Here is a 25,013-nt window from a genome sequence, read left to right as displayed (position 1 = left end):
AGACTCAAAAGGTAAGACATAAGCATCTAGTCTTACTGCAAATTAACTCTTTCCTTCAGTGCTGGCATGTTAAAATGGTTCATAATATTTGAATCATGCAGCATTGTTCTTTCAGTAATGCAGAAGAGGCCGGCGATCTGCTGTGGTGATGGAGCGTAGTCAAGACTCACCTAGCCCAGACGTGTAGATAGCTTTCACAGACTTCTTCATCTTGTACAGCACGCTGCGATCCACATCCAGAGCCTGGACAGACACACAGAGAAGAGCACATTAAGAAGTCAACGTTCAACTTCGTGCAAATTTATGGCGTGAAAAAGATGGCGTATGTTTAGTCTGCATGAGGTCTTTACTCTTCTTCCAAAGGTAAACTCAGTAGGATGTAGTGCAACAGTGTGCACAGAATACAGAAACACCAGTCTGTACGGTGCCTTTTCCTGTGAGGTAGATGGACATATCTGAATCGCTCATATTTGTGTGGAGATTGAGGTTTTGCAAGCAGCCATGCTTTGCAGTAACACAATGTACCACCTTTATTAAATGTGTACTGTTAGATAGTTACCTCCTAATCCCAGATTGTGCTTCTGCTCTGAATTGTAATGAGGCGTTGAGTGGTTTCGGTTTAGTCCACAACCTCAATCCACGCCTGTGTGTGGTCGCTACAGTTTGTGCGTTTCTAACCCACCGATGTGGCTCCTAGCAATGCATTATTCAAGGTAAAGCCAAGAATAGACCTGGGCTCCCTCATCAGTCAGTGTGTCAGTGTGTGTGTGTGTTCATCACTGTAACGGCTCGTAGGGCAAGAGCAGTGAGTAACTGAGGTCCATTGCAACAAGGGCATTTTCCCCGCAATGAATATATACACAAGTCTATGATTAACCAAAGTCACACACACATGCACGCACACACCTTCCCTCCAATGCATTCAGGCCAGTCTCACAGAGAAAAGCTCACACAATGCGCCACTGTGTCAGTGATGACAGGAATCTTTTGGGGTGAGGGGGTTTTTAGGAAATTAAGTTTTTAGAGACTTTATTAAGTATGTCCGCTTGACCAGGGCAAAGCCGGCGCCACTTTTCTCTGCCCCGCTCCCCGTCTTACTGACACCCATCAGATCCCCTCAACTCCCTGAAAACAAAAATAGACAATGACTCCCATTCAGCAATGTACTCACACATACTTCACACACACACACACGCACTTTTTCTACTCTGCAATTGCACAAGATGCGATGACAAAACTTATTAAATCCATAAATCGTTTTAATATCCAGGCTCCGAGATGCTGAATAACTGCTCAGCACGTCGTTTTCCCTGAGGTCACATCTCACCCACACTAACAGAAAAAGAGGAAGCGATGAGAGACTTTGAAGGGAAAGTGACAGATAAATTAAGTGGCACTGGTTGAGGGACAGACAGAATAAAACACAGAGCTCAGAGAAAAGACAAGAACATTCACAATGTCCTCTTTCACTCTTCTGTCAGTACGGGCTCACAGAGGCCACCTATAAGGGTAAAGAGGGGGGACCCTGTCAGTCTGTTAGGGGATACAGTTACACTCATGGAAGAGGGAAAAAACGACTAATGGGGTGTGGGGGATCAGTCTTGAACAGAATGATGAAACTTTTATAGTTTAACAGCATTTTAATGAGTTTAATGAGCTATGACATTTACACTTACTTCAATGTAAAATCGATGTAACTTCAAAAAACTGTAAATAAAAAAAAAAATGGATAGAGAAACCATGAAACTAACAACTATTATGGAGCTGCCAGGTGATGATTTTAGTCATTGTCATCTTATGTCACGCAGGCTGTCACTATGTTAAATTGGACGCAAAGAGCACCAAAAACCTCCTTGTGCTTTCTGGCATATCACAGCTGCTTGCCAACTAGTCTGCAAACACTATCCAACCACTTGCCGAGCAGCAGTGAAGGCAAAAAAGGCTAAACTTTTACTTTCAAAATACATGACAGCAGCTTTAGCAAACGGCTTCACAGAAGCTGTTAGCAACCACTGACAAACTGGGTGGAGGAACTGGTGACTGCCAGTGGACTCCCCACTGGTCTCTAGGCCTGTAACTAAGAGTGGGTTTGACGGAAAACCAGAGGGATACAACTTACCATTCACAAGGTCGGCCATATGAGTCGAGCCGAGGAGTCTTTTACAATAGGAAATCTCTTTTGAAACAAAAGCAGTCTACTGGAATCACTGGAAAAGCATGCTAGCTTAAGGCACTTTGGCACTGACGTGTTTGATGCAAATCACTAATTTGCAGATGAGAAAATTAGTTAGCAGATCAGCAGATTAGCAGACTGAGGATGGAAACATAGCAGGAAGATTATTTCCCACATCCATCATGAAGCAAAAAGAAACTACCCCAGCAGGAGAGCTCTCAATCAACTTCACTCACTTTTAGTGATGAATGATTTAACCTTCCCTTATTAGCAGACACTGGTGGGCATTTTCCTGTTTCATTACTCTCTTTATTAACTTCTTAATAGTTTTTTTTTATATGTGCAGAACTGTTAACACAAATGCTAAACTAATAAGATACATGACACACTCCTGCCTTTGACAAATGCATTTAGTCTGCTCATTTCAGCTGAAAAATACCCCGCGGTCACGCTCACCTAGCCTTGACCCCTGAAACAGCAGCACATTATCCGCACTGTCAACCTCTACTTGGCGTTTCACAGAAGACCAAATCTCTCCCATATACAGTTCAGGCATTTTTCATGCTGTGAAAACACAGGCATGTGCAAAGTGCTAATATTTCAAATTTCTAAATATAACTGCTTTCCCCCCCTGAACATATGTGTTTATACAACTAAGCTTCCAGACAGCAGCGTCTGGTAACAGTAACGTGCTAAAAATAAAATATGATGTATTTAACCAGAGGAACTGTGCAAATTAAAAGAAGCTTTTGCATATAAGTGGGACTTACAGTTCTGTGGTTTTAGTTCCTTCAGCTACCGTTAAATGACTCATCTGTAACATATGCCATTATCCCATTAGCTCTGTCTGGCTCAGACAGACTCTGCAGCTGTAGCTCTGACTGAGCTTCAATCGGAAAAAGGACTGAGGAAAAGTACAGCTTTCCTACAAAGAGTATCATCTCTGCATACGCCGCCAAACCAATTCAACTACACAAAGACTTTTAACCCAGAGCGCATTTTTTTAGTAGAGCTAATCTCACCTGGGGCTTGCCTTTGTACATCAAGTCTACTCCAAGTGCTAAGAACGAAAGCCATAAAAGCACTCAAAGCATTTCTGCTGGTATCTGAGCTTCTGCGAGAGTGTAGAAGGCTTCCAGGAGGATCTCATTGATCCCCTCTTCAACATAAGGTGGAGTTAATGATTTTCAGGCTCAAAACATATCAAACATAGTGAGGGGTTGGCGCTTGAGGCGATATGATGTGCAATTTCACAGTTACCCTGTAACTCTCAGGGTGTCATGAAAACTGCCTCACGTATAGCTGAATTCATTTAAGCTAGCCAGCAATTTCAGAAAAACATGCTTGAACCTTTCATCTGTTTATTGATCATCTGAGGTTGAGTGTGTTTTGGTTTGGAGGACGAGAGGTCAAACAGAGGTGAGCTGCGGAAGCTAACGCATGTGGCAGAATTTTACAGACGAGTTTTGTGCATAAAAAATAAAAAAGTAAATCATCTGTGTATGTTTAATTCATAATTTTAAAACACAAGTGCAAAATGTGTGCTGCATGCACTGAGATAACAGTCAGGTGCAAGCTCACTCCAGTTAAGTTGAACAGTGAGTTCTATAACAAGAGATAAGAATGATATGTTAAATTAAAAAAATACACGACACAAGACGAGGTCGGTAGTCATGGAGCACTCTTACTCTGACTCAGCGGGACTCTCTGGCAATAAAGTGCATGTTTTCATGGAGGACGACGAGCCAAATGGATCAGATTTACCGCAATCTGTTAGTTTTGTGACTAAAGATTTTGGTGCATATGCTGTATCAGAGCAGTCAGATGGCAGCTATGTGTTCTGCATCAGTATCAGCAAACAGCCTCTATGTTAGAAGTTATTTGTCAACTACTGCAAAGTACACAGGGAAACACTGACATTCAGGCAACATTGATTTCAATGTGACCTCATTTCCCTGTGCAGGTTATAACAGTTGTGATGAATAAAAGAGTCCAGCTTTGTTCACATAAAGCAGGTTTGTGTTGCAGTAGGTTTACAATGCATATGCAAACTGGGTGCGCTGGTGGATGCGGCGCTATCCCAGAATACATTTCACTACTCACATGCTGCCTCGTGTGCTGCAATTGGCTAGAGTCTTCTCATTCTTGTGGATATTACTTTGACATGTATCACCCCTCCTAAAACTTCTCCCCAAACAGGTTAATGGGACTCCCCCATGACAGATGCCTCCAGCTGGAAGAAAATGTGCCCTACCTAATTGCAAAACTAGCCCAGGATAAGCTCCAAGAGTGCACGATTCCCTCCCCACACACTGGGTCAATGACCTGGTGCCGGAGTGCGATCCGATGGGTCAGAGCTATTTTCAGTGGCACAATATTAAACAGCCAATTTTTATGTTCTGGCTGCTCAGCTGTCAATACTTTGCTCTCACAGACCGTTACCTCTAAACCTCTGGTTGACCTCTCTCATAACAACACTAAGTGACGAGTCCAAGGCTTACACGCACATTGGAACAGGCATCTCGCCTCCCAAACACACAAGGTGTCCCCCGCTCAAGCACAAAGCACACCATCAATCAGCACAGAGTGGTCTGACAGGCCAGCAGGGTAATAAACCCACCAAACACACTCCTCTGACTCATTCTCACATGACTCATCAATCACTTTCACACATTTGCACTCCGATGCACTGCCCACATTTGAGCAGTTTTTTGTAAAAACTTGTTTGAAGCAGAAATGTAACCCAGAAATGTATTCACAGTGCGAGGGGAACTCCGCGGTGTTGTAATATTTCATCAGCCCAGGCTCAGCCCAGGCTCCGAGCTGAATCCACACACACACACAATAGGCCTCGTCACCCGGCCTGGAGCTGCTTCACCAGCCAAATTTATGTGACATTTCTGCGATGTCAGCCGTTTTCTCCTCCCTGTTAGCAGTTCACAGTAAACTAACTAGAAGCGCACTTTTCTCCCATCTTGTGAAGGATCAGAGACCCAAACTGAATTCTACTGATAATCATCTTAAAGGCATGACATCAGCATCATCATCGTGGTGATTATAACAAAGCAGCATCTGCTGCAGCCGATCTGCGCAGACTAACGCAGGGTCACGGGGGTGACTGTCAGAGTGATCCATTCACTTGAGTTTGTACATTTCCTGAATTGCTGAGTATTATATGTCATGTTACTGATCGCCGTGAGCCCACAGCTGATAGATAATATCAGAGACAGAAGGAAAGAAGACACCGTAAAGCTGAATAATGCTGACGATGCTCAACTCCACTCCACTAAAGTTTACATTTTAAAAAAAATTAAAAGAATTTAAAGGGTTTTTTAAGAGGAGAAAAAAAAAAAAAAAAAAAAAAAAAAACAGCGGACACATATCATTTCTGCTCAAACGGAGCACTCAAAGAATTTTTTTTTAATACAACTTCACTCATTAACATTCATTCATACAAGCACTTTTTTCTATGCTTTTCCAATGCAAGTGCTTTCTATCCAACATTGATAACATTCATTCTCCAATGGATGCATCGGAAAGCAAATTGGGATCGCTATCTTGCACAAGGATATTTGGCATGCAGATCAACAACCTTCCAATTAGTAGGTGACCTGCTCTAAACTAAAACTTACTTCAAATCTGGTTTCAGACTGAAAAAAGTGACATTATATAAGGACAAAATAATTGTAACTGACAAAAGAACCTTTATATCTTGAGAAGAGAAACAAAACCCAAAACACAGTGAGGTAGAGAGAACACGAAGACCATGTGAGACAGCGGGGAGTGATAGACAACGCCAGCAAAAGTGGGTCCAGCTAACAGGGCTGTTTTATCCGTAGCAGTTTCCACCTCTTTCTCCTCTGTCTGAAGAAGAAACACATTCCTGGATGATTGCATGCAGGAGTGACTGACAGACAAGACAGAGACCCAGCCCCATTGTTCCTGCCAGCTAACTATCTGCTGATGACAGCATGTCTGCTTTGCAAGATGCCGTCCCTCTTTCCTCAGAGGCCCCATCAGCAGACAACAAACACGTTAAATTTTAAAGAAAGGCAATCCGAGAAATCTTCACACACTTCTCTGAAGCTCACACACACACGCACATCTGCGCTCTGTCTGTGCGTCTTTATAAGTCGTCTTATAACCTTGCCTTACCCTTTAAGCTCCCCACCGCCTGCGACGGGAGACCCAAGGAAGCGTCTGCTTCATATAGTGGAAACCAGGGAGTAAGAAAGCAGCAGCCTAGGATTTGCTGCATGTGTTGGTACAGTAGCTCCACGGAAAAAACAACTACAACTAAAAGAGTGAGTTAATAGGACAGAAAAAGCCTAAGTTTTGATGTGAAGATCATTTGACTGCACTCAACATCACATTGATATTTATTTCCCCACTGCGAGGTGGTCAGCCCACACAGCAAAAACTGGAACAGGATCTCTTAATGAGACAGATCTAACTTCATATCTGAAACAGCAGATGAGCTGTGTAAAAGATTTCACAGGCCAAACAGCAACTGACTCACCGCGGTTAGCAGGTCGACCACTAGCGCTACATAAGTGTCTTATGAACATCTATCATTAGGTGTACGAGGTTAACGCCCATCTATACACTGTGTGAGACTGCATCAAAAACTTTCCCTTTTTTTGAGTCACCTGGGGGGGGGGGAAAAAAAAAAAAAAAAAAGTATACTTGGGCCCAAGAGAAACATAAATAAAACATTACATTTGTATGCAGTCTTCTCTGAAACATTACAAAAAAGGGACAAGTCAGGTTTTCTGCAGGTGTGCTGTTGAAGCAGCTGCACAGTGCAAAGTACTGACCAGCCTTCGGGCTGCTGTCTGCACTTCCATATGTTTCACAGTGGAAACACAGGAAGGGAAACTCGCTCTGTGTCGGTGAAGGAAGATCTGTGTCTCAGCTCAAAACTCAGAACACTGAAGTAGACCTACTATGCTTTTCCTTATATCTTGTCATAAGTCTCCCTTCACAGTGGTTATTATTATATTAAACAAACATTGAGGTCACAATAGCCACAAGTAATCCCCTTGGAGAGCTTTTTAAACTCTTGGCTCTGTATGATGTTGTATGATGTGAAGCAACATGTTTAATGTGGCTTAATATGATCATCTCATTTGTGACAAAGGTGCGACACTGAGCGCAGAAGCCCGTCTCTCTTCCTGTTCAAACCTTTTGTTTGCGAGGAACAGGAGCTAAGAAAAAAAGGCTCAACCCAACAGTGGATGAATTTAGTTGCATCGAGGCTCAAAGTAAATATAAGGGCTACTTTGAAATGTATAATGAGTATAATATGTCCCCAAACATGCAGACATTAAAACCAAGAGGCATGTCTCTGAGGAAGCTGTGCTCAAGCCATGCCGTTTTCTTATGTCTCTGCTTCTGATTTTCCACCCGAGACAGATTTTATCTATAATCTCGATTTTAAACCTCTTCAGCTGAGCTGCAGATGAATTCCCTCTTTAAAAGAGCTCCTTTAAAGCCACTTTCAAGTGTTTCATTCACAACTTTTCTCTGTGCTGAGTGAGAAAAGTCAATATTTGGACAGAGGTGGGTTTCGTGGAGTGGACTGCTAACGGGCCATAGTTGCAGGCTTTCTGTTCCCTCGACTGCAGAGATGTGAGAAGTTAGTCTGCCCGAGGTCAGCATGGAAAACTCCACGCTGACATGAGCTCATTAACACAGAAATGCGTACATTTTTGCATCTCTGGCGACAGAACTGATGAAGACTCCAGCACAAAGCTAAACAGTGACTACATTTATTATGAGTCAACATCTTTTTCCAGGGAGCCTAATAATTCCAGCTTGAACTCACTTGGGAAGTTTCGGTTTCGTTTCTGTTTAAGTTTTCTCCCCAACTGCAAGTTTCTGAAAACATCTCATCCACCCACAAGTACTTTAGTACCGCGCACTCGCTGCTTTACAGCTCCTCGGTGAGCACTACAAAGACCGCTGCTGGACCACAGCCTTGACTACCAGCTGCCAGAAATCACACTGGGATGACAACATCAACTGCAGCGCTTTAAGTGGCAGAGAAAACAAACTTTCATGTTAAGTCCCGAGGCGTATTTCAGGGTGTTTTACATTTTACAAGGTGAGAGACCCCAATGCAAGTATGGTTTCCTTTTGGTTTCCCCAGACAGCTGCACTGCATCAAAGTGAAATGCATCTATAGCATCTGAGCAGCCCCAGCCCATCACTAACAGATTCAGGTCTGCATCACTGTATCCGCCACGCTCTGTGCATGACTTCAAATATAACATAAAAGATCTTAAAAATGAGGGTTAAATGAGCAGCAGGCTTAAGACCCCGATGGCGCCATGTATTTAAAACCTGCTAAAACGGTCTGCCTAACTTTGAGGGGGAGTATTTAATGAAGTTTATAAAAGTAGCAGGAGGCTGATAAAAGTTTGCAGGAGAGGGTGGGGGGGAAATAAGGACCAAATGTGCTGCACTTTGAGGAAGCAGTGGGGAAAAAACCCTCCTCTGACTTCACCTTAAAGTTTCTGTTTGGCTTCTTTTCACACGGAGGTTTGTGCCAGCTTCACGGTGTCAGAGACTCCTGTGCCAGAGACCAACAGTTACAACATGATGCCTGAGAGACAGAGGGGAAAATGACCTGTTTTCTCCTGGAAAACTCTGCTGTAAAAAACTACAGAGACCACGATTGTGTTTGTGTGCCGTTGTTGGCTTGAGAGCGCACTTCAGACGTAGAGACGAGGATGACCTGTATTTCACACAACCCTCTCTGAACTCCGCCGGGAACTCAGAACTTGAAAAGAGCTCCGATTGACATGAACTCACTCCGCTCTACGAAACTCAGACAATCTGAAAAGTGTCAGACTCGGGCAATCTCTGCAGATAAAACATGCTTCAAAAATTACAGGAAGTATCACTGTTTCCAGTGCTGTAGCAGACTCCCACAAATCAATTCTACAAATCTATTTTAGAGCATTTGCTTTGTGACTTGTGCTGAACATTTAATTTATCACTGATATTATGAAAACTGCACACCAGGAGGACAGATGTTGGATGTTGCAGAGCAGTACTACAACTGAAGGGTGGTGGTGCAGGTTCGACTGGCGGTTTCACACCTTCCAGACTACCGATGTGTAATTCCAACACCGTACAACTGATCTTAGGCCCCAAGCGAGTCAGAAGCAATCGAACTAAGATTGCCTTGAGAGCCTCTGAGGAGGCAACGCTAGAACAAACAAAGGAGAGGTCTGGGTCAGATCTCTGAGTGAAAGTGACAACAGGACAGCACAACTGTGAGGATTCACCCCTCCCACGGCACCGTGGGCCTAAGCAACATGGAGTGGACGGGACTACAAATCAATAGCGGAGTTCATTAATGGAAGAGGTAGAGCCTGTGAGGGAACAAAAGCCATCAAAAGCAGCCGTCTCTGACAATCTGGGCCAGGACACTCTGATGGATGAGATGGGCTTTAATTTCCAGGCATCCCCAAGTGCCCCTGGTGTCTAACCCCCTAACCTCTGTTTAGGACAGAGAGAAGCCAGTTTGTCCTTTAACCTCAGTCCTTTTCACCATGCCGGACTCAGTTTCTGACCATTTTCACCCTGTCTCCTAATGAAACAGACTTATTAGGTCTAACAATGACTAACAGGCTGCAATAAAGGAAAATGAATTCGCTACCAAGTCCTGATGCGTTCACCCACAAGTCTAGACAGCACACAAAACTGAATAAAATCATATCACATCGTAACAGTCAAAGCCACGGAGGATAAAAGGCATCAATGCTTTGAAGTGACTGGGACGCTTGCCGCTAATAGATCTTAATGAGGTACATCATAGAGAGTCCTGGCCAGAGTCCATCTGAGGAGGATGATAACACAAACACTGCATTACCAGGCCCCAGACGCCAGACAGCCACCTCCCATTTGAAACCCTTGGGAATCATTGAGTTAGCAGTCCCACACAGATAATGAAAAGGGACTTTTACCACAGATATAGTCATAAAGTGAGAGTGTTTAATCACATGCAACATGTCTTTTCCCAGATATCAACTTTAAGTATTCCATCACCAGTACCTCAAGCAAGATTACTATAGAAAATAAACTAAAAGCTAAAAATTCAAGAGCTCATCCCAAGATTTGGCTTTGCTTCAACATACTTGGCCTATTCTGGTGCCTTAACTACAGTTAAGGCAAAGTCGAGGGACAACGGATAAAGAGTTAGAATGAAGGGAGGAGACAAGACTGCTGTGATCGTGCCAGAAATCCCATTTCAATTACTGAGAGCATCATTAAGCTTCTTTGGTGGGATACAGAAGACTGGCCAAGGTGGCTGGGGGTTTGGGTTGCTCACTTGGACCAGACGGCGCATTTAGGCCGTATGTGTAAGAGCTTATAGATCCAACTGTGTGGCTCTAAAGCTATTAGATGTGGATTGTCCCTGCACTGATAATCCTTGTCTGAAGGCTGTTAAAACTTTCCTCCAGGCCACCTGTTCCAATGGGGGTGCAGCTGCTGTCCCTGACCAGGTCACAGCCGTTAACACCAACCACGCCTGGGATGGGGCAGCAATCAGGACAGGAGAAGGCCACGCTCTCTTTAGGCCCGGGAGCTGCTGGAAAATCAACACAAGCCAGCAGAATGACATGTGTAAAATGAGTTAGGAGACCACATTTGTCTTTAGATGTTGACACATCCACCACAAATTGTTGCACTTTAGGTAAAACATGTCAACGCAAATAGTAGGAGAAGAATAAATGTTTTGTCCTGCTCCAACCGGTTATGCAGAACAGACTAGAAATTAAGAGATATCACCATGTGCTAACAGAGGATAGCGTCAAGTTAGAGCATGTACCCATAACAACTGGTGGCTTCAGATTAGGCTTAGAGGTGCTATAAAGAGATGAGAGGCTAAAGACTCAGGGCAGGCAGTAATCAGCTGCTGTTTTTTTAAACACACTGTTTTTTTTTCATAAGCCACATCCCCATGTTGCACACCAGCATTAGAAAAGTTAGTAACAGTCTGTGAGAACCAGACTGCAGACTGGTATGGGCTGCAGAGCCAGCACCCGTGCATGCTGTGAATGCCATTTCCATTCCCAGAGATACTCACAAAATAATCTCACTACAAAATCAAGTGCAAATAATCCAGCAGGCTTTACAATGCATAGCTGGCATGCCAGAGTCATGGACCTCTGTTGGGTGAATTAATAGCCAGATGGATGAATAATGATGCTAGCCTTCAAGACCGAGTTACCCCCAACTGCCCTTAACGCCAGGAACAATCCATGAAAAGCTGACTTGGCTATAAATAACCGTTATTCATCTGCAAAAAATGAATAAACTTAACAATGAGATAGAGGTTGGAAGGAGAGGCCCACTGAGTGGGTGTATTAGAGGGCATAAGCCATGCAGTATTCTGCATCAGTCATTTACTATTGCCATTACATCAAGAAACTGATTTTTTTTAGCATTTCAATGAACTTGAAGTCACTTAAAGCTTCAGATTGGACCTCTAGTTGCTCCTTGTCATGGTTCATTAAGTTTTCTGGCTCAGTAACCTGAGCCGTTTTCACAAAAGCACTGCAGCCCCGAGGCTCTTGAACAAATGGAAGTGCATGTAAAAATGCAAATTTTAAACCGCCTGATCGGACATCAGCAGATCTTTAACCTGTTGTTTAACCTGCCTTGTATAAAATCTGTATGCACGCATGGGCAAATAGATGTCTTTGGTGCTGCATCCTGCACGCGGTATCCTGACACGTCACTTACAATCGCATCGAGCCCAGTTGACAATGCCCTTGAAACTGCTGGTGCTACAGAAAAACATGTATTCCTCAACCAGATGGCAAGTGGTTTCTAGACATTGCCGGCTGTCACCAGGTGAAACTGGCTGCTGTAGCAAGTCAATTTAACTTTAATTACACAGCACCAAATCACAACAACAGCTTCACATTGTAAGCTAAAGACCTACAACAACCTCCTTGCAACTGGTCTCTAGTTCATCACCATGGTTGCCTGTAGACTGCATGAAAGATGGTGACTTGAAACAAACGCTTGTGATGCAAACCAAAATTAGAAATGTTGACTTTCAAAGTAAAAGTTGCACCTTTTGGAAAGTGCTGGTTGAAGCAGTAAGCAACTGTTACTTTGAAAGTGAACGGTCTCCACTTCTGGCTTGCATCGCAGTTTCACTGTAAACCAAAGTAAACACAATGTACAGTAAACAGCGAGTGTTTGCAGACAAGTTGGCACCTTCCATGAAAACTATTGTCAACCACCGCACCCAACTTACAACTAAAGCAATCACGGGAAGGTTTTTGGTGCAGTACCATCTACTGAACTTTGCAGCCAATTTCACTCCAGCGACTGCCAGAAACCTCAACAGGTTAAAGAATATAAAGTTCTCCCAAGCACTCTGTGGTCAACAGTGAGATCACTTAACACTCTCTTGGTCTGTGTGAGCAGGGCTTTAGCAGTCAATTTCACAGTGAGTGCCAGCTACCAGTCACAAACAGCCAGGAGATAAACATTTTTCCCTGGAAATACACATTTTCCCTAGCAGCTAGAGGTTGCTGACTCATCTCTAGTCTTGTTTAACTGAGGCCTTACCTAAACCATGCACTTAGAGCAAGCTGTAAGGTGTCTTTTTGTCAAATGTTGAAACACTTGCATGATAAGTGGCCTTTCATAAATACTTTATGCTACTTTACATGAAGTAATTGTCTTCCTTTGTTGTGTGTGTGTGTATTGTGGTGGACAATGGTTTACATGATCCTTAAAAGAAAAAAGAAAAGAAAACACACACACAAAAGCAACACACATATCATATAACTATACAACAACAGAAAGACAAATATACTAAGGTCGAGGAACAAGTTAGGGATACTTTTACATACGAAGCTACACCGGGGAGGCGAGCACTCTACCTGTCAAACAACTTTAAATGAGAAAGCAGCTGTAATGTCATAACGGATATTGTGTGTCTGCCTGCAAAGGGTTGATCAAAGGGCTGAGAACACAAAAGCTTGTCTTGAATATCAAGTAGTGACGGCTGTTTTACAGCCCCAGACGCTGCTGCTCAGCAGTCTAAAGTATGACTAACATCTCTTTCATACCGTTAGCAAACGGTTTGAGAGGACTGTTGATGTTACACATCGCGAACCCAGTAAGTGACCCACTTTACCACAGAATGAATGTACTAGTAATTCTTTAACCTCCTCTGTGAGTTTCAAGCGCAACATAGTGACAGTACACGAAACTACCAGGTACTGCTGCCAAAGATAGAAGTGAAAGCACGTGAGATTCGTTCCTGGAGGCAACTCTATTGATTGCAGCTGTTTTAGGTGTCTGTCTGCCAGGCAGCCTTTAGTAACTGAAAGAGGGGGGGAAAAAAAGGTGCAAAAACAGACCTGAGACGACTACAATGTGTGCCAATTTCTGACTTCAGCGAAACATACTCATGAGTTTCTCCTCGGGTGAGCCTTGAGTGCATGACTCTTCAGCGTGATCAATAGACAGGGATCAGATCATCCCTCAGGGCAAGTCCTGCTTTCCACTTGAGCTCATGGTTTTTCCTGATATGCACAGTCTGTGTTATACAAAAAACAAAAACAAAAAAAACCTGACAGCTGACATAATAACGATTGCCTCAGTGTCATATTTTTAAATAAGGAATGAGAAAAAACGATTACAGACTATTACGAATAAAGAAAAACAGATCCTACATCTCGACTGCTGAAAAGTGTGCCCAGAGCAAAGTCAGCACAAGTGTTTTACATGAGCACAGAGGGGGGCCATGACACAAAGCCCAATATCCTCTTACTGGATAAACAGCTTTTTATTGTTGTGGTTTTTACAAACGAGCACCCACATGCGCACAAGCTCTCTGAATGGCCTCCTAATAGCCAGCACTTTAAAGCTACTAGCCTAATTAAGATTCTGTCAGATGCAATTAAGTTTGGAAAGAAATAATTACACAACAATGTGCACCCGTTGACATAAACTCTCAGAGCGGTGCAGTCTCCGCTTTGGTTAACATGTTTAAAGCTTTTCTATAAACAGCCAGAAACAAAGATCAGAGTCTTTAAAGAAGTTGAGACTGTAAGCCCATCAGGTACTTTACAACACGCTTCATTAGGAAAACGGATTATTGGATGCAACCTTCCAAAGAGGTGAGGCGTCCAGGTTTATAAGCAGTTTGCATCTCCAAAACAGTACAGGATAAAGCAGATAAACCTCCTGTATTTTCCCAAACAGCAAACAGGACTGTTTTAAGACTAGTAATCATTCCTTTCTACTAATAAATAACCCATTGCTAAGTTATAATGGGGGGCAAGCTCCTAAAGCAGTGGAACAGGAGATACCACGATACACTACTGCACCATAAAATGCATTTTTTGTGCAAATGATAGCAGTGTGGTCATTTTATAAAAACACATTTTTAGTGGAGAAGCTCTACTTGTCGAGTGGAGCTTGTACAGGGAAACAAAGCTCACAAGTGTCACCTGAAATCATATACCAACACACTGTAGCATCACAGAGTACACTGCTGCTCTGTCCTCGACTGTCAGCTGAAGGGTAAAAGCAAAGAAATGAGCACTTGTACAGCAAACAGAAAGGCCAGAATCAGCACAAGGTTCGACGATCGGTATAATGCTGAAAACAGCAGTATAAAATCTTCATCCGGCATTCATGACTAGACAGTATGCAGGTGTATTATTATACTCGAGGTTAAATGCGTGAAGTACGCTGTCCATTTGACTGCTAGTCAGTTTTTTCCAAGATGAGCCACCAGGAAGATGAGCACCACTAACAGATGCTCGTGCACGCATGTGTATGTAAATGTGTTTATGTTTGCGTACATGTGCTTGAAATTCCAGGCAGGCCTGCAGACAATGAGAGGAAGTGTTCCCCTTCCACTGGAGCGTTTAATTGGTCAAACAGACCAAAGTGAGCGAGCTCCGCTAGGCCCAACAATAAGGCCCTGTGTTCCCTGAGCCTCAGCTTTGGGCAGGTCAATGTGAAACAACAACACGCCACTCTGTGCGCCTCTCCAGCGGCAGCAGCACTCTAAAACAAAGCTGCTGAATTAGTCTCTCAACCCAACAATTCAAGCTCACAAAGCCACCAATTACAGCTGACCTGCTATTTAAGAAGAGAAAAAAAAACACTTTTATGTTTACTTCTACGGGAAAAGACATTCGAGCAGTGCTGAAAATCCTTCCCAACTGGAAATTAGTGGCTATTTTTAAAAAAAATGAGCAGCAGCAAAATAAATAAATAATAAATAAATGAAAAGGTTGAGGCAAAGTATGTGCAGAATGGTGACTGATGCCAAGGAGAAGCACCTGTCAGCTAGAGCAGGTGTGTGACCGTCTGCCTGGCTCAGTCCTCCATGCACGCACACACACATATATACACAGGTTAAAAATGAAGCCACAACCCTCACCAAGGTGTGGAGGATCAGGAAGCTTAAGCTGACACTGAGCCCATATGTGGATTATCTAAGCCACCAGATTCCCTCATCTTGTCATTTTTATTTATTTATTTTTTTAAATAAAAAGGTGTTGGATGGAAAAATGACTGCACCAGTTCCAAAACTTTTTACCTTAATGACACCAGAATTAAACCCCCCATTCCCTCCACATGCCACCCAACGGCAAACAAAGCAGCGACACACTAACACACATAACAAACGGAGCTACTCATGTGGGAAATGCTATTTTTACCAGGAGGCAGGGCGAGGCTCTGCCATTACAGTACACAAAGTAGGGAAACTACAACAAGAGAGGGAGGGAGGCAGCAGAGGGCTGTCAGGAAACAAAGCGGAAGTGTCCTTCCTCCTGATGACCTGCAAGTTAAAGGAGAACACAAAGTGCTCTCTGTGCAGGAACAGTGAAAAGTCGTGTATATTTGACTGATTTCTTTCTCTTTTTTTTTAATCCTCTCACAGCCCCTAATTTACCTCATTCATTTACTCTGTACATGAGACATCTATTGCATGTCTAGTCCTCTTAGAAAGGAGAACCCCTCTCCTCTGTTATACATTTTTAGATTCCTTCCATTTTGGGGAATCGGGGGTTTACGGATAGATATGTTGGAAATGCTGTGCAAACCTGTGAGGACTGATCTCTAATTGGACATTAAAATTAAACTGAATTACAACCAGAGCACATTGTAGACGCAAAACAGTAAAAAACCTCTAATTAATGATGTCTGAGTTTGCCAAAGCGTGAATATAAAGGTTAAGGGATGTGTAAGTGAGTGGTAACCGTTTACGTCACTACCTGCCAATACTGGAAAATCTGAATAGAACTCATTTATGTTTGCAAAACAAGGGGCTACCATCACTCACCTCCTCCAGGGAAGCCACTGTATTCCTACACTGGGACATCCTGGTGGTGAAGTTAGAGGCGGTCGGCGATTTGTAATCTTCATTGGTCTCTGCCACAAACTCTGCAACTGTGATTTGGTCCGGCATCATTAATCCCTTCTTGCTGATAAGAACGAGCCCCTTTTTCTTAACCCCCTTCTCGTCTGCGCACTTCTAGGACTGAAAAGTTCAGAGGAGCAGTAGCAGCAGTGGTGTGTGTGAAGGTCCCTGCGGGTAGTAAACCATCTCTGTTTGTGTTATTCCCTTGTTTGCTCCCTACACAATCCAGCGCAGCAGTGCTGCACGTTGCCGCTCTCACCGCGCCGTGCTTTACAAGGTGATGGATAAGGTTAAATCCCTCCTGCCTTTTTATCCCGCTACTCCATTCAGTTTAACGGCCAGCCGGGTGGTCACAGGGGAAAGAAAAGCTTCCTCGGCAGATCCCGCTGTCCTCTCTCGGTGTCCCGAAAACCTGCAGCAGAGCAGAGGTAACTTCTCCTTCCTCCAAGCCCCGGGAAACAACAACCAGGCGTTTCAACGGGAGCGCAAGGAACTGACAAAGGTAGAGGAGGGGATTCAATGAACCCGCACCAGCCAATGGGGACACGCCGCGTTCAGTGCTGCTTGTAAATTATAGCACCGCAGTAGGAAGGTGATTTCTGTGATATATAAATTCAAATTCAAATTCAAATTTTATTTGTCACGTACACAGTCATACACAGTACGATATGTAGTGAAATGCTTGAACAACTGCTCGTGACCTAAAGAAAACAAAAAAGGAAAAGGCTATGAATAAGATAGGAAATAAATATGAAAAATTAAAAAGGGTAAATTTAACTAGGAAGGAATAAAATATAAATTAAGGTTAAAAATGAAATAACTGTACAACACAAATTAGAATGAAGGGTAAATTTAACTGGGAGAATAAGATAAAATATATAAATTAAAGTTGAAAATAAAATAACTGTACAACAAAATACACAATATAGAACTATATAAGAATGTATGAAGAAATATAAATAAATATATACACAATAACAGCAGCATATACACAATAACAGCAGCGTGATTTAAGTAATGAAGTGAAAACAATGTCCAGAATGTCCAGTGTGTGTAAGAACCATATGTGTGGGTCAGTACTGTGTGGTGGTGTGATTGAGAGACCGTATCGCCTGCGGGAAGAAGTTCCTCCTCAGTCTCTCTGTGTTGGTCTTCAGGGAGCGGAATCGCTTTCCTGACCTCAACAGAGAGAACAGTCTGTTGTTGGGGTGGCTGAGGTCCTTCACGATCTTCCTGGCCTTGGTCCAGCACCGCCTGCTGTAGATTGAGTGCAGGTCAGGGAGCTCGGAGCGGATGGTGCGCTCAGCTGACCGCACAACCCTCTGTAGAGCTCGTCTGTCCTGCATGGTGCTGTTCCCGAACCAGGTTAAGATGTTTCCCGTCAGGATGCTCTCTATGGTGCAGGAGTAAAAGTTCCTGAGCACCTTGGAGGGCAGTTGGAAGTCTCTCAAGCGTCTGAGGTGGTAGAGACGCTGACGGGCCTTTTTCACCACGGTGTTGATGTGACAGGACCATGACAGGTCCTGCGTGATGTGAACTCCGAGGTATTTGAAGCTGTCCACTCTCTCCACTGGGCACTCGTTGATGACAGGGGTCTGGTAGTTCCTCTCCTGCTTATTGCTGAAGTCCACTATCAGCTCCTTTGTCTTACTGACGTTTAGAAGGAGGTTGGACACTGTAGTGAGTGTGGGGGGCTTCAGTTTTCACGTTGATATGAACCTTTACATTTGATAAAAGTAATACAAACTGTGATTTCAATCAAAAAATACTGTAGGTCTTTTGTAAAAATGGATGCAGAAACTTTAATAAAAATATCTGAGGAAAAAAAAATACTGTAGGGCACACCAACAGTATTGTGTATCTGTTAGGCTAGCTGTACTCAGTCCACATATGACTCTGATGCCTTTATGGTAATTTTATACATGCCACTTTTAAATCTTGCAGGAAAACATAACATAACATATAAGTTAATGTAGAACATCACTGATATTGCACAAATTAGTGCCTGAGGACATCACCAAAGGGCTGCAAAGTGGCAAAACACCCTACCAATAATACTACATGCGGGTTTTTTAGCCTATAATCAAAAGTGGCATAAAGGGTTAAGTAAGAATATGTGTATTAAATGCACAATAGAATATAACATACATGTCATGTGTTAAATTAGCTAAACTCAGTGCACTGTCCGCGTTCCACGAGTCAGCTTTTTCGCCTACCGAAATATTTCCTACAGACCTTTAAAGCATCACTTTGAGTGTACAGTCGCTTGCTGGTTCTTTTTTTTAAGGTGGAGAGAGGAGAAGCAGCCGGGTGTAACAAATTGGCGGCACTATCATAATCAAAGTGCGGTTTAGAGTGTCATTTTTGCAGGTCTGTATTTCTGTAATGCTCATAAAGCAAGCAGTTCTTATTCTGTACAAACACAGTTACTTTTAAAGGAATGATCATCACTAAAGATAATCTCTGAATCCAATTATATGCGGCTAAACACCTAAACAGCAGGAGCACATTAACATTTTATTTTGTGTAACAGTGGGTTGCTGTTCAGATGTTGCCTGTGATTTCAAACAGAGCCTAAAATACTCCAGCAGTAGCTAAAGCATGTACAGTATTCATTCAAGGAGCCCGCTCATCATGGCTCAGTGAATCAGAGAATAAAGACTTAAAATAACTGGATTGAATGTGATTGTTTGGATTATGCTGATGCTTAAAGGTGAGCATCGTTAATGTGACTGTGCTGCATGAGAAGATTAAATGGAAAATACCCATTTTTGATCTCCTGTTCTCTCGATAGTGTCACAGCTCCTACCACATCTTTGATAAAGAAAGGAAAAAGTTCCAGATTTATGTTTGAAGAGGACCAGCATCAGTGCAAGGAGGGAAATCTGATGGTGTGCTTTCTATCATCTTTTTATCTGCCTACACTTCAGAGTTTGTTTAGTATATGTTTGTTTTGCCCATGGAGCATGGGTATTTTAAGTTACAGGCAAGAATAAAAATGAAAAAAAAAAAAAAGTTGGATCTACTAAAATACAGTTCAGAAAATAAAATATTCTATCATTAGGCACAGTCTAAAACTGTGAAGAGTTACTCTCATGCCGGAATTTCTGTCAACAGGAGCTTGAAAAAACAACAGCCTTTGCTCCCAGAGTGCTTGCATTTCTCCTGGGCTTTGGGATGATGTTTCCCAGCTCATTCAGCCCTGGCAGGACAGCTACTGGTATAAATAGTCTAGAGGCGGCAGAGGCAAAACCCTGGGCAGCCTTTAAATCACAAAATAGGCACTGTTCACACATTCTTTCAGTGCTGCAGCATCTCCTGGCAAACTGCTAAATGAAGAGCCCGAGACCCAGGCTGACCCTGACCGGGCTAGCTGGCCTCGACTCCCTTATGAAATGAATACATGCACTTCCAGGGAACATCTGCTATCCAGAGACAGAGCCGCTCTGTCAGTGAGGTCAGCAGAACCAAACAACATCAGCCCTCCTCTTCACCACGGACTTAATATTTTCAGTTGCACCTGCCTTAAACAGAGAGTGCTACGTCTCTTTCTGAAGTACTGCAATGAGAAGCAGGTGTATAGGGTCATCTGGAAGATATGGCTTGGAAACATAATAAAAAGCAGCATGTTTTATATTTTATGGGACCTGAAGAAGAACACGCAGGCTTATCAGTGAGGAAATATGAAATCCTGTTCAAATACACCAGTTTAAATTGCTTAAATAATCAACGGTCCACTTTTACCGTATTGTATAATCATCCATGTTTCCATTTTACAGTCAAGCTCTATTTGTTTAAAGCCCAAACGGAAAAGGGGTGTCATAGCAAAAAGCCGTCAGCTGCGTTATTAATCTGGACAGAAGCTTCATTCAGCAGCTCAACGCAGAGCTTGTTCGCATGCAAGAAACTTCCAGCCCTGAGTAACAAGTCAGAATTGTAGCTGTTGGATCTTCAAATGATTTACTGAGAAAGCGAACTGAAAATGTCCACTTTAATCACTGAATTGTTGTGAAATGCGTTATTTTCGCTTTCCTTCGGAACCAAAGTTCATTTAGTCGTAAAAAACTGAAACCAAACACAACCAGACAGCTGCAGACAGAACAATAGCCAAAGCAGATGTCATACTGTACACAGAGACCTTCTTGGAAATGATGTTTGTAATTTGTATCCTGCACAGAAAGGCACAGGGCGTGTCAGTGAGCCAGTTCTTTGGTCAAAATGAGCCACAAATATCCAACAAAGTTCGACTGATTTGGTATTTCAGCGTTAGCGGGAACAAGGCAACATGTCAGACTGCAGTAATGAAGGGGACTGAGGCTCCAGTGGGAGTCACTTTTTCCTAATTGGACTGCCATGACATCATGATTGTATAGCAGGTGGGATAGGCTCACAATCCAGCTTGGAATGAATGACTTCTTTGTTTCAAATAATCTGCAGGCTAATTAAAACCATTCTGCACCTGAAACTTTTCCACACACGAGCAAATAAAACAGAATATTCCACGCTAAGGGGAACTTATGGACCGCGTCATTGACTGCAGATTAGATTAAAGACGAGCTTGTTATACAAACGAAGCAGCTTTAGATAGGCAAGATCGGATCAGACAGTGCCTGCTGAACCTGAGCGGTGGCCTCACGTACTTGGACTCTGTAATGGGAGGAGATGAACAGATGAAGGGAGGGCAAAGGCAAAGGAACAAGAGGTGAGAGAGCAGCAGTAGGGGGCCCATCAGTCCACAGACTCGGCCTTTCCTTACAGATTCTCTGAGATTTTCTGACAAATTAACAAATTCTGGAGCATTACTGTCTTCGTGAATGGCGAGTCTGCACAGAGATGATGCTTGCATCACATGCAGATTACACTGAAGTGCATACACAAAATTCAGAGGTGTTTTACTCCAGCTGTAACTCACTCTTGCTTTGCTCCTGCTAGGTTGAAGTCATATTTTTACGCAATCTGTGTGCATATCTTTTAAAGTAAAGCCAACTTTTCAAATTTTACAGTGCACAGCACATTCAAAATTGATTGTAAACTATTTAGTAGAGCTCAGTGGTGGTACTTAACAAAGAAAAATCACAGTCATGCATCTTTATTTTCATCTTATGTCTTCAGGTCAGCTGAAAACCTCACCAGGGTCAAAGATCAGTATTAGCAGCAATTACATGTGGTTCAATCAATAACAGAAATCATTTAACTGGTGGGGATTGGTCCAGTATGGCTGACTGCAATATATAAACCCTATACTGAAATGTTACTTCATAACACACACAAAAGGTCACGGGATCGATAAGTAATTCCAATCTTGAGCACTGGGTTTTCCATTAATATCCAAATCTGAGCACATTCATGCACTCCACACAGAGGAATGACCTGGTTTTAACCTTGCCACCCTGAAGGACATCCAAGAAATCATGTTCTCTCGAATAATTGCATGACATTTTTAGTCAACCCCCACCACGCGCATCCATCTGAGTGATGATCGAAAAGAGCTCAGGCTTTGCAGCTGCTTCACTGTCATCATTAGGAGCGAGAGGCTTTTACAGTAATTATGAGTCCTCTTAGGATTTGGCTCTGTGAGCCTGAGTATATCAAGTGTCCCCGTGCTTCATTATATCCTGTCAACCTGTCACCATCTCTAGGTTTCCTAGGTAGAGCAGCTTGGTAGTTCAGTTCAAGCCGCCACAAGCATCTCTGGAAAAGAAGACGAACCACAAGTTGCTCTTGATAGAAAGCAAATAGGTGAATAAGAATCAGATTGTAAAGCACCGTTTAGAAAGATCTCCATTCAGAGTGAAAGCACACTTTGTCACGTTTCATTGTGTAGGAGACACCAGCGTCGTATTTTGTTCAGTGTCCCCTGGGGCAACATGAGACTTCTGAATTAATAAAAGGTCAGTGGCTGTGCATATTACTCTTCTCCTCTAATCCCCAACACGTACCACAGGATATTAGCTGTTAAACTATGTGACAAAACACACACACAAAAGTGATAATGATCTCTGAACGATCTCACCAGTTCAATCCTCGTATCTCTGGGTTGAAAACATGCAGATGGGCACACAGGCTGCTGTGTACTAAGAAGACCTCATGCCTGTCGAGGAAACATAATATCCGTGCTGTGTGGACTCTCCTTGTGATCAATGCAGATATTTAGATTTATTTATTTATTTATTTTAAATATCTACAATTAAAAATGAACCCCTCCTCTGATGCTACACTAAACAGATTCATTACCAGCTATGGATCAGTATAAGTGGATAAAATAGTTTAAGGTGGTAATCATTATTAGGCTGCAGACATGACAGTTACATTCTTTGCCACTGTTACGGCCCTAGCAGGGCCTCTCTCTCTCCTGAGGGTGCCTGTGTGGGCGTGTCCCACTACCTCCTGCCTGAGGTGCCACCTTTCCCTCCTGTACAGCTGACTCCCATCAGCAATTAAGGGTATTTAAGCCCAGAGCAGGGTGAGCTCTGGGCCAGAGTGCCATTTTGTGTGGGCCCAGCTAGTGAGCTGAGTGTCTTGTGGTGTTTCCAGCTAGTGAGCTCCGCTTTCCTTTTGACTTTTTGCCTTACTGACCGACGCCTGAGTTTTGTTTGTTTCTTTTATGGTGATAACGGCTTGTCCGTCTCCTTTAGTTGAATTACTTCAATAAAACTGTTTTATTTAACTGTTTTGCCTCCCTGACTCCTTTTTCTGACCCGGTCACTTTTGTTACTTCCCCCTCCCCGCCTAGACCCCTCAGGGGAACGTAACAGCCACCAACTCAAGCACGCTTAGTATGTTGTTATTGTCTTCATCCATCTACCAAGGGAGGTTAGGCTAACAGGGCCTTGAACTACATGTCACTGTTTCATCCACACTAATTCCATTGAAATTAAAACAGGGTAAACTTGGCTTTAGATTCTCTCTAAATCTGCTACTCTTCTGCACCTTGAAACCAAATGAACCTCCCAGAAAATCCTGCAAGCCCCCCTAAGTGGCATGGTGCAAATTCCCAAGCTGCATTGATACAATAACGGATAAGGTGAGAGCATCTGAGGCATTTAAAGAAGTTGCACTGTAGATCCTATTGATGGATTCACAGCAGGGAGGGTAGATGCAATTCATTCCACAATCCTGAAAATGCCGGGTCAGTTCAAAGTGCATTAGGAGTGGATGCTACAGTTATGGTGTATCACAGAAAGAATAAAGCGAAGTGAACCTGCAAGTATCCCCTTGGGAAGGCTAATGAAAGGCCAGTGAGTTCATTCCATGCAACACAATGATTCTGTCGGTCCTGATCAGAAATTGTTCACAAAGTGGAGCCTAAACAGCAGTCGTCTTCATCCATTTTCCCGACTAGATGGAATTATTTATCCATATGGAAAATGTCATCATAGAAGAAGTTGTCCTGCATAATGCAACAGCAGCAGGTGAAAAGACAGGAAGTGCAGCGGAATGACAATGCGAGGAGGAAACAGAAGCGTGATCTCTTTTCTGGATCGGATCAATACTAGAGTCCACTGGGATTTTTTATATCCACCACAATTTGGTTATTAAACGTATCCACAATGAATCACCGTGAGGTTAGTCTAAATAAGACGTTTGGTGATTGACATTAGCTGATTCTCTGTGATTCATTATCTTCTTGGTTTATTGATTTTCTTGCCAAAAGTCAACTAAAAGAAAAAAAAAATGCTGCTAGTGTTTAATTTAATTTATTCATCCTACTGGGAAAAAAACAGCTGTTGTCAATTTAAAGGAAGGCTTGAATTTAAAAAGCACTTTGCGGAGATTTAGACTACAGATTTGCCTTCCTGTATCTTGGCTAGTTGTGGTTTCACAGGAGAGGAACATTAAAGAATTCAGAAAATAGATTTTGGACATGGAAATCAGAATATTACAGGGACATGTGTGAAAACTGACAGGCCTCCTTAAATTCTGCTATGCTCACTCCCAGTTACACTCCCACTCTTCCCCTCCCCTGAAGCCTCTATTGTGTTTCCACTTTGCATGCTGCATTGGTTTGTGCAGTGCTTCTGAACTTTGTGGCCATGAAGTGAATTTAGGTCGAAGATCACAAGCTGAAATTCTGCATGATGGATTTCAAACATCAGTTGAACACTGCATGCATTCATTGACAAAACTATGAAAAAAAAAACCTGTCCGAGAACCAGTTTGGGAACATATATTGTGAGCTTAATCTGTTCTTCTTCCACTATCTTGATAAGATCGGTCACCTATTTGTTATCTCCATTAGTTGAGATGGCTACAATCCTGGATGAGTGGGGAAAAATAGAGAGACATTAGGAGACTACATAAAGTCAGACTGTAAGTGAGGGTACATGAACGACTGCCCCACCCTTTAGCTGAGTGTGGGCAGAAAATGAAACAATGAGCTGGGAGAGCTCCCGTTTCTCTGACGGAAAAAGATGTTTC

General features: G+C 42.9%; 1 protein-coding gene across 3 annotated transcripts in view; it reads right to left on the bottom strand.

Moving 5' to 3' along the window:
• asap2a (ArfGAP with SH3 domain, ankyrin repeat and PH domain 2a) overlaps positions 1–17,077 on the bottom strand; it is a 56,588-nt gene extending 39,511 nt beyond the window's left edge. For all 3 annotated transcript variants that reach the window (XM_085441373.1, XM_085441374.1, XM_085441375.1), the window contains exons 1-2: positions 16,518–17,077; positions 171–243 (exon numbers count right to left, since the gene is read on the bottom strand). In XM_085441373.1, coding sequence (XP_085297499.1) covers positions 171–243; positions 16,518–16,646 — 202 coding nt within the window. In that variant the 5' untranslated portion in view covers positions 16,647–17,077. The remainder of the gene's footprint in view (positions 1–170; positions 244–16,517) is intronic.
• Positions 17,078–25,013: the final 7,936 nt, after the last annotated feature.

The sequence above is a fragment of the Copadichromis virginalis genome, linkage group LG19 (genome assembly GCF_057382275.1).
Source record: "Copadichromis virginalis isolate Kocher_CV1m ecotype Utaka linkage group LG19, C_Virginalis_male_GT1.1, whole genome shotgun sequence".
In the NCBI taxonomy this organism is placed as follows: Eukaryota; Metazoa; Chordata; class Actinopteri; order Cichliformes; family Cichlidae; genus Copadichromis; species Copadichromis virginalis.
This window is presented reverse-complemented; position numbering and strand designations above follow the sequence as displayed.